This window comes from Oryza glaberrima, chromosome 7, assembly GCF_000147395.1.
Source record: "Oryza glaberrima chromosome 7, OglaRS2, whole genome shotgun sequence".
Classification (NCBI taxonomy): Eukaryota; Viridiplantae; Streptophyta; class Magnoliopsida; order Poales; family Poaceae; genus Oryza; species Oryza glaberrima.
In genome coordinates this window covers 15,283,474-15,294,358 of record NC_068332.1, presented here as the reverse complement: position 1 = coordinate 15,294,358, position 10,885 = coordinate 15,283,474, and the positions used below count along the sequence as shown (strand labels likewise).

The following is a 10,885-nucleotide window of genomic DNA, read 5'->3' as shown; positions in this document are numbered from 1 at the left end:
ACCCTTTTTTACTATACTACTGTTCATCGGAATTACTGTCTCGTGTACAGCTTTATATATACTCTATAATTAGTTTTCTAGAATGATACGGTCTCCGAAATATATATTTTACTATGTTTTTCATTATAAAATATACAATTAATTAATATTTTTTAATTTTTATTGTAATACTCTCTCTGTTTTAAATTATAAGATGTTTAAAATTTAGTTGTAGTCAAACTTTTTTAAGTTTGACCAAGTTTATAGAAAAATAGTAATATTTTCGATCCAAGATAAATTTATTATAAAAATATATTTAATTATTAATTTAATAAAACTAATTTAGTAATGTAAATATTACTTATAAACTTAATAAAACTTAAAGCAATTTAACTTTGACCAAAATCAAAACATCTTATAACCTAAAAGCGGAGCGAGTATTTTGTAAGATAAATCTATTTATGTTGTTTTAATACTATTAAACTAAATAGTTTTAAAGTTATTGATGGTTAAAGTTATAAAAGTTTGATCTCAATCTTATTTAAAATATCAAGAATTATGTAACCAAACAAAAGTAGCGGTGTTTGAAAAGTAGGATTTTTTTTTTGAAACTGATGTACCGACAAAATTTAATTCAAAGTCTTCTGGCTGTTAACCACCATTCGATTTGAGTTAGGAGAAAATTAACATGAATGCTTTGGTTTATTTTCCCAACGAGATCTTTTACGGTGCTTGGAAGACACCCCAGATACCTCTCAAGCCAACAAGTATCCACCCTTCAATTTTGAATGATAAATTTAGAAACTAGAAAATAATTAACTTAATCATGGCATCATGGGTAGTTTAGTACACCCTCCGTTTCATGTTATAAGATTTTTTAGCATTGTCTATATTAATATAGATGTTAATAAATCTAAATACATATATATATATATATTTATTAATATATATATAAATGTGGGTAATACTGGAAAGTCTTATAATATGAAATAGATGAAGTAATTGTTTGTCATGGTAATTCTACCTGCGTCTTAATTTCTCACACATGCAGCATATCCTGGCGTCAGCGTTGCTACCACCTATACGTTCACCCTGTTCCATCTGTTTGTTCATTTGTATTACTTCTATATAATTAGCTCTATATTTTCCTCTAATCATGCATGTATCGGTGTAGTGATGTATAAATACGAGAATTATATTCATCTGTAAAATCTTCAATTATTGACAACTAGTGATTGGGTGATGCTCGTTACTCAGTTCTGGAAATCAAATTATGTTAGATTGGGAAGTCGTGTTCTCGTGGATGTAAATAGGAATCTTCATATCAATTACTCGGATTAGTGAAGATGAATATAATGCAGCATCCCTTCGCCATCTCAGTGTGGCTGTTGGTAAAAGCAAGTAAATGAGAGACGTAAAAATTACTAATCCAGTCAGTGGCGGAGCTAAAAATTTAACCATACAGGATCAATTACTTCCGCTTTGTATTTAAGTTGAGTCATCATTTCTCTAAATTTTTTAAATTTACACATTAAAATCAAGGTCTATAGGTGTGTTTTATAAAAAGCTGTGGGGTTAGCTGGTCCCACAGCTTATACATACATCCGCTACTGAATCTAGCCTTCCACGAAACCACTTAAGTTAATACCTGGCCCATATTTTCAATACCTTTTCGTTTGTAACTTTCATCTTAGATCGTTAGATTATCGATGATCAATGGTTCTCATACATCCCAAGCACCTTAGAAAGTAGAGTAAATTTCACAAAACTACATATGCTATGACCAAATTATCACAAAACTACATATGTAACTCGGTGTATCATAAAACTACACATTTAACACTAAATTTATCACAAAACTATATATTTAAGATGAAATGTCACAAAACTATATGTTTGGAACCAATTTAGTCATAAAGCAATAATGTTTATAGCTCGAACATAACAATGATGCTGGGTATTTAAACTCCAAAAGTTGTAGTTTTGCTATAACTTTAATATTAAACATGTATTTTTGTGGTACTTAACCATAAATCTGTAGTTTTATGATAAGTTTAATGTTAAATATGTATGATAAGTTTAATGTTAAATATGTAGTTTTGTAATACAACGCTTTAAATATGTAGTTTTGTAATAATTTGGTCAAAATACCTGTCGTTTTGTGAAATTTACTCTAGAAAGTAACACCCTATGATTCGTCGGAGTCTACACTTTCTTAGCCGATTAAAGTGTTATTCTTTATCCATTTCATGAAAATAAAGCACAAATTTTTCCCATATTTATTTCATAATATACCAACTCGTACTCCAATTCCGATTTCACATGCCTGTGCTTCTGGCACGTCATTCCCTTCAACCCTTCACACAGTCGCTTCCCGCGTTTGTTCGCCTCCGAAATATATCTTTTACTATGTTTTTCATTATAAAATATACAATTAATTAATTTTTTTAATTTTTATTGTAAAATTTTGTAAGATAAATCTATTTATGTTGTTCTAATACCAACTAAATAATTTTAAAGTTATTGATGGTTAAAGTTATAAAAATTTGATCTCAACCTTATTCAAAATATCAAGGAATTATGTAACCGAAGAAAATAGTGGTGTTTGAAAAGTAGGAACATTTTTTTTTGAAATGATGTACTGACAAATTTAATTCAAAGTCTTCCAGCGATTAACCACCATTCGATTTAAATTAGGAAAAAATTAACATGAGTACTTTGGTTTATTCTCCCAACAAGATCTTTTAGGGTGCTTGGAAGGTACCCAGGTACTCTCTCCGTTATAAAAAAAGACAACTTCTAAGAATGTACTTGGACACATGCTTGTCCAGATTCATCTCCAGAAATTGAATTTTTATGGGACGGAGGTTGTACCTCTCAGCCTCAGGTCAACAAGTATCCACCGTTCAATATTTTGAATGATAAATTAGACTTAGAAAATAACTTAACCATGACATCATGGGTAGTTTAGTAATTGTTTGTCATGGTAACTCTCCTGCGTCTTAATTTCACACATGCATCATGTTATGTTTTGGCATCAACATTGCTACAACCTTTTTTTTTTTTTTTTACGAAGGGAGTATACGTTCACCATGTTTTCCATCTGTTTGTTCATTTGTATTACTGATATATAATTAGCTCTATATTTTCCTCTCATGTATCGGTGTAGGGATGTATAAATACGAGAATTATATTCATCTACAAAATCTTCAATTATTAAATACTAGGTAGTGATTGGGTGGTGCTGATTACTCAGTTCTGGGAATCAAATTCTGTTAGATTGGGAAGTCGTGTTCTCGTGGATGTAAATAGGAATCTTCACATCAATCACTCAGATTACTGAAGATGAAGAATGCATCATCCCTTTCGCCATATCAGTGTGGCTGTTGGTAAAAACAAGTGAATGAGAGACGTAATGATTTTTCTTTTTGTCTTGAAACCACCGGAAAACAAAAACGTAATGATTTTCTCTTATTCTTTTGAATTGGCTTTAGAAGAAAAATTACTAATCTAGCCTTTCACAAAACCACTTAAATTAATACCTGACCCACATTTTCAATACCTTTTCATATGTATCTTTCATCGTTAGATTACTGGTGACCAATTAATGGTTCTCATACATTCTAAGCCCCTTAGAAAGTCTCTGAGCGAACACCCTATGACTCGTCGGAGTCTACACTTTCTTAGCCATTTGAAGTGTTATTCTCCAACTATTTCAAAAAATGAAGCATATTTTTTTTCCATATTTATTTCATAATATACAACTCCTACTCCAATTCCCATTTCACATGCCCGTGCTTCTGGCACGTCGTTCCCTTCAACCCTTCGCATAGTTGCTTCCTGCGTGTGTTCGCCTCCGCTTCCACCTCCGCATACCATTCCCACTCACGTTCCGCACTTCCGCCTCACGCCTCACAGGTACTTCTTCCGTTTCACAATGTAAGTTATTTTAATATTTTCCACATTCATATTGATGTTAATAAATCTAGACATATATATATATATATTTAGATTCATTAACATCAATATGAATGTGGGAAATACTAAAATGACTTACATTGTGAAACAGAGGGAGTAGTTTGCATGTAGCACACACCGGTCAGGAAGGCTAGCCGGAGTCTAATCATATGAGAAGATCCCTCTAAATTCCAATCATCCGATCGAGCGGTGCTATTTTTATTAGCCTGCTTCATGTGTTTAACTAGGTGATATTCCCCGCGCTTTGCTGCGGGAATTACTAAGCAATTCTCAGTATTTTTTTTTTGACAATCAAGCTAAGAGTAAAAAAAAGGAAACATCAGGGTTTATCAGTCAAATGATACACGTGCTTTAGTGTGAACAAAATTATAAGTATATGTTAAATATTATAAAAGTAATATATAGATTTGTTAAAATATTGTGCAAATGATATGAGGGGTGATGATTGAATATGCTTGTATTTTGATTTGTAGAATTAAATAAATTATAGAACATGTTGTATCCTTGCATGAGATTAAATATGTAATTATTGTTAGTGAGTGATGATGTGGCATGGTTACATGTTGAGTTTTAGACTTAGTGGGCTTTAACTTTATAGAAAGCATAGATTAACTCCTGATTGCTGAAACGAGCTCATTCCATCACGGATCTGATGACAGACGCTAGCCATATCACTGAAATTCATTTTTCTGAAAATTCATCCAGTCCTTTTGCGATGCAATTTGATCATTGAGGATTTTTTTTAGTTTATGTTTATTCGATATTCTGTTTAGCCTCTAATATAATCTGGGTTTATCTCTTGTACAAGATATTTTCTGTGTAAAGTGTAAACAGTTATTCGTTTTAAACAATGAAATTGGTGTATCTCTTCTCTATCTGTAATCTCTACCTATATCTAATCTAACCTACTAGGTTTCTCTACTAGATTTGCAGGAGGTGATGGCAAAATGGAGCTTTAAAATTAAAATATATAACTGACAATGTTTTTTTTTCTTAAAAAAATTATGTTACCACCCACCAGCAATATGCTATATATAATCAATAAAGTATCTAAAATAATTGTATGACTTATTTTCATCATTTAGCGTAAAGTGAGTTTCTTGACCAGGATGAAGCGACCGCAACGTGATAGCCAACCATGCATGCGAGCCAAAGTATTAATATGTAATGTCCAACTTCTGCATTGAGATGTTACAATCCCAAATTTAGTATTTTCCGTACAACTTACACTTAGCAGATTAGGACTTTGATGGTCTGGCCATGATATCATTTAGGACTTGTTTGGATGGTCACTGTAACGTGGATTGACCGGGATATGGAAGAGGTTATATGGCCCCAATTTTCTCATAGTCGATAGCTTTGAGAAGTCAGTCTGAATACCTAAATTTTCCACCCGTCGTAAGGTAAACATCACACGCATCTAAATGTCACCAAAATACGCCATCACGATTACTTTTTCCTTTTGGTCTATCTAAGATTCCAAGCATCTGTCGATACATTTTGTGGTGGTTTATATCTACGTGTAATGTTTTAACCCCTGTGTTGGTCACTGGGCTACAATCCATGTGACAAAAGAGCCTAATTTCAGTGAGCACGTACTGCTATACCGCTGTCTTTTTTACCGTACTCTTATTACAAAACAATATTGTTAACCGTTTCGTTTTAAGTAATAGAAAATCTAATTGTACCCATAACATGACACATCGATGTTAGTAAAAATTTAGTAAGAGCAATATACTCCCTCCGTTTCTAAATATTTGACACCGTTGACTTTTTAGCACATATTTAACCGTTCGTTTTATTCAAAAACTTTTATGAAATATGTAAAACTATATGTATACATAAAAGTATATTTAACAATGAATCAAATGATAGGGAAAGAATTAATAATTACTTAAATTTTTTGAAGAAGACGAACAGTCAAACATATTTAAAAAAGTCAACGGTGTCAAATATTTAGAAATGGAGAGAGTAAGTACGTGCAGCATTTTCCAATTACAGTAGGAAATTGTCACACAAATGAAAAATCTACTTACCATGAACCCAAAATAGCACAATAAATCTTATATGAACCCACTATAAGTTTCAAAAATTGCAATGTAAAATTCAAACGTGCTATCTGTAGATTTTCGGGTATGCTAGAACTAAAAAAACATAAATCGAAATAACGAATACTTTCATGAACTAAAAAAATGGTAGGCAATTTGACTTAGAAAAAAAATCAAATTAATAAATATCTCAGAAAAAAAATACTGTAGAGGGTAAAAAAATGACTACAAATAAAAAGTAGTCATGCCAATCATAATTAAATATGCTATTTAGCTGTATTTGTTGTGTCAGAATTTTTCATTTAAGGCCTCAAAGGAGAAAGTTTTATTGTCACTTGTCAGGCAGCTAAAGTGTATGTAAACAGTTTACAGTAGTTGTGACGACCTCCTTTGTGTAAACTGTGTACTACTCTGAAAATGGAATGCGCATATGTAAAGCTACACTAACAAATTGGAGCAATCAAACATATCCCAGTTACCACTGCCCTGGAACATGACAAGAGCAAGCACTGCAATTCACAAGTAAGCTCACAAATCATAGCACATCGGAGGCAATGAAAAACAATGGTTATACAGATTTCAGTAAAGGATGATCCAACATATTCAGCAAAATTCGATACCAAGAATCCAACATAAGCCTGCCCACCAAATCGACTGCAAATTTGGATCAAACTCAAATTTGAATCAAGCTCTGAAACAGGAAGGCAACAACTGTAGAGCTAACAACTAGTTGGACAAACCAATCATATCTCACCACTAGCCTGGAAAATAAAAACATCAAGCACTGCGGTTTCATCAGCACTCAGGATGAATATGATCACAATCCTCAAAAAAATAGCATCACAAAATGGATGTGCACACCCCAAAGCAACAAAAAATTGCTACAAATATGGTCCAACTTATTCAGCAATTCTATATCAAGAATCCAAGATATGAAGCCATATTCCCTCCCCAAAACCAACCTCCAAACTCAGTACCAACAGTATCAATATTACCAATACCTAGCCATTTTTCATACTGACATTGAAGCAGATAGTTTCAGAATATCAACATTCCACCTATCAAACCAGATCAAACTGTTTTTTTTGTTTCTATCAATTCCATCAGATGAGATCAGAACCTCCGAGCCGACGAGCGAGTGCTGGCTCTCCTCTCCTTGGCCGCCGGCGACTTGGCGCCGGCGAAGGAGGAGGACGCGGCGGAGGCTTTCTTCATCTCCTTGCTGCTGCGCAGGGAGGACCTGAGACCCAGAGTAGATGTAGCGGCACGGCCGGCGGCGGAGAAGTCCGCCGCCGCCGGCATGGACCGCCTCACGGACTCGGCGCCGGTCATCTTCTTGGCGCCACGGCGCTTGGAGAGCTCGACGGCGACGCAGGGGTCGGCGGCCATCGCCTCCGCCTCCTCCTCGCCGGCGGGGAACCCGTGCTTGCGCTTGAGCCGCTCGTTGCGCCGCGCGGAGTAGAGGTCGTAGAGCCTGCCCCTCTCGAACAGCGGGCTGGTCGGCGGCGGCAGCGGAGATGCCGTCCAGGTGGGCGTGGGCATGGGCATGGGCATGGGCATGGCGGTGAGGTCCAGGGCAACCTCGTCGTCGACGTGGCGGTTCTCCTTCCCCGCCGCCGCCGCCGCTCTCGCCGGCGAGGGCGCCGCGGCGAAGTCCAGCTTCGCCCGCGGCGTCGGCTCAAGGCGGGACGTCGGGAGCGCGCAGAAGGAGGAGCGCATCGGGGTAGTTGCTTTCTTGATCGATCCTGCACAAAGCACAGGTGGAGAGACCACATCAAGAACAGAAACGAATGGCGTTGATTAGGATTTAGGAATCATCAAATCGGAAATCACAGAGGAACCAATCGAAGCGAGATAATCAGATGTTTGGCATCAAGAACTCGGGTGGGGATTCGTACAAGGAAACAAACCGATTTTAGGGAAGGGAAAAGGGGAAAGGTGAAATCAGAGTAAATCAAGAACAAACCGCGGATCTGCTCATCTCAACCAAACTCGTGGACGAGACCAACAAAATCCATCACCCCAGCCGAATCAAGGGGGGAAAGAAAAAGTCAAGAAACCGGGAGAGGGATGACCAGACCACCACGTACCTGGCGGGGTCTGGACGGAGCAAGCAACGGGCGGGCGCGGGACACCGGCGGCTGCGCGGTGCGGTCGCGGACGGAGCCTGCGCGGGGAGACGGCCAGCGGCGGGCGGCGGTCCATGGATCTAAGCACCGGTCGAACACCAACGGGGGAGACGAACTGAAAAAGCAAAAATAAAAAAATAAAAACAAAAAACCTCAGATCGAGAACAAGAACACGACGAGACGAGACGAAACGAAGTAGCACAGGAGGGAAGAGCCCCCTCGTCAACCTGCTTCCGGTGCAGATGCTTGCTGCTGCGGCGGCGCGGCGAGGAGGATGATTTCTCTCTCCTCGTCGGGATGGTGCGAGGTTTTAAGGAGAAGAGGACACGCTCCAACGGTCGGATCGCGGATTTGTGGTCGCTGACATGTGGGCCCCAGTCGACGGTTTGGATCGGTCCGACCTCCACGACTCGACCCGTCGACCGTTGGATGCTGGCTGACGTGTGGGGCCCCCGGACACGTGGCGGCGTATGGTTGGATGCTGTGCCTCCCGGTGGATGTGGGTGTGGGAAGTTGATGGGTATGGATTGCGGTGTGAAACGTTTTGAAGCCAACTTTAGTAAGGGCGTCAATAATGGATGGAAATGTTTAATGAGTCGAGGGAATAGTGCTTTGCCTATTTTACCGGAAGCCAATAGGGAAGGATGTAATTAGGGCCTGTTTAGATACATTTGGAATGGCAAATAGTAAATGGCAAAAAATTTGGTGACAAAAGTTTTGATATTGCAAAAGTAATAGTTGGTGTTTAGATGCATCCTAAACTTTTACCATTCTAGCACTAATAAAGTGAGAGAGAGAAAGAAAGAGGGAGTGATCCCAAAGCACTTTTTGGCACAATTTACTACTATGGACTAGCAAATGCCAAATACCAAATTGTCAAGTTTTGCTACTAGTGTTTATATCCAAAATGGCAAAAAATGCTTTAAAATAGCAAAACTTTTGCCATTTTGGAGGATCTAAACAGGACCTTAGTCATTACTAGCATGCTATATTTACTCCATATTAAATAGATGAAAATATTAATCGTAAAAAAAACTAAAAATTGACCTCACGAAGAGTGAAAATCCCGACGACCCATTATCGTCGCGCTTACTGCTATAGGTCCTCGTCTCGTCACGTCCACGTTTATTGGTGCTCGCCGTAGGTAGTTTTTTTTATTTACGTTTTACTTATTGGTCTTTTTTTTAAAGGAAAAAAAAGTACAAATTACCCCCGAACTATTGCGGTCGATCGAATTACCCCCTAAACCTGAAAATCAGAAATCATTCACCCTAATACTGAACAAATTACCCCCCTCGACCCAATCCAGAGCGAGTTTGTCCTACGTGGCATACGTGTGGCAATCCAATCAGCATTTTATTTATTAAAAAAATATGAGACCCACCTGTCATACTCTCACCTCATCTTTCCCCTCTTTCTGTCTCTCACACTCTCTCTTTCTCACTCTTCCCCCTCTCTTTCGCGGGTCGAGCGGCGGCACCATGGTAGGCGTTCGGCGGGCGGTGGCGGCGCACCGGGACACAGTGGGCGGCGGCGCGGGACATGGATGCAGCGGCTATGACACGCGACAAGGGAACGCGGGCTTGGGCTATGGCTCGCGGTGGCCAGAAGCGACGTTGCTGCGGGGACGGCACTCAGCGTAGTCACGCTGGCCGCCGCCGACAACTGGATCCACCTAGCTAATTGCCACCCGATCGATCGCTTCCTCCTCCCGTTCGCGCCCGCTGCTGACTGGAGCCACCCAACCGCGGCCGCTCGGCGCCGACTGGTTCCCCCTCCCGCCCGAGCCTGCCGCCGTCGTCACGGGCGCCGCGTCACCCCCCTAGGAGAGGAAGGCGGCCGTCTCAGCGTGGGACCACTGTGGGAGGCGCTCCCACTCGAGTGACGGTGGGGGAAAGCGGCGGCGGAGTAGGAGGGAGTGGGTCGGGGGGGCGAAGTGGTGGGACAGGGAGGCGAGGAGTGGGAGTAAGGGATTGGACAGCTCACTCCATGTGTTCGACACTCTCGCTTCTGCGTCCCTCGCCGCCATCCGCCCCAGCGCGCCACAGTCCACTGCCCGCCTCTCCACGCCGTTGTGTGCACCTGCGCCCACGTGCGTGCCGGCATGAGCGCCGCTGTCCGTGTCGACTACAGCCGCCCACTGTCCGTCCCCGTGCCGCCGTGCGTGCCATGTGTGCAAGAGAGAGGAGAAGAGTCATGCGAGAGAGAGAAGAAAGAGAGGAAGAGGGGAAGATGAGTAGGACAGGTGGGTCCTACCTTTTTTTAATAAATAAAATGCTGACTGGATTACCACACGTACACCACGTAGGACAAAAACCGCTCTAGATTGGGTTGAGGGGGGTAATTTGTCCGGTATTAAAAGTTTACGGTGAGTAATGTCTGATTTTTGAGTTCAGAGGGGTAATTCGGTCGACCGCAATAGTTCAGGACGGTAATTCGTACTTTTTACTCTTTTTTAAATGCTGCATCTAATTGAAACATAGTACTATCTTATTCAGCGAGTGATAAAATATGTTAAACAAATTTTGGTGAGACATTTTTTTGACTAGTGATGAAACACCGTCGGGTGATTCGCCTCACATTGTACTCCTGCCCTGAAGTCAAGTCCAATTATAAGATACAAGGCATATTTGGTTTGAAGCCATACCAAAATAATTGGTAGTGGCCAAAAACTTCTTTTTGGTATAAAAGAGTAGTATCAACTGGAGAATGCCAGCGATCGGTCGATCAGCGGGGGGAGCAAAAATCGGG

At 40.0% G+C, this 10,885-nt stretch overlaps 1 protein-coding gene across 1 annotated transcript; it reads right to left on the bottom strand.

The window, feature by feature from the left end:
- Nucleotides 1–6,202: 6,202 nt before the first annotated feature.
- Nucleotides 6,203–8,501, bottom strand: LOC127778920 (uncharacterized). The gene is given in 4 exon segments (XM_052305569.1): nucleotides 6,203–7,750; nucleotides 8,096–8,249; nucleotides 8,362–8,459; nucleotides 8,462–8,501. Coding segments are annotated over 4 exon segments (924 nt in total). The 3' UTR covers nucleotides 6,203–7,118.
- Between the last annotated feature and the right edge of the window lie 2,384 nt (nucleotides 8,502–10,885).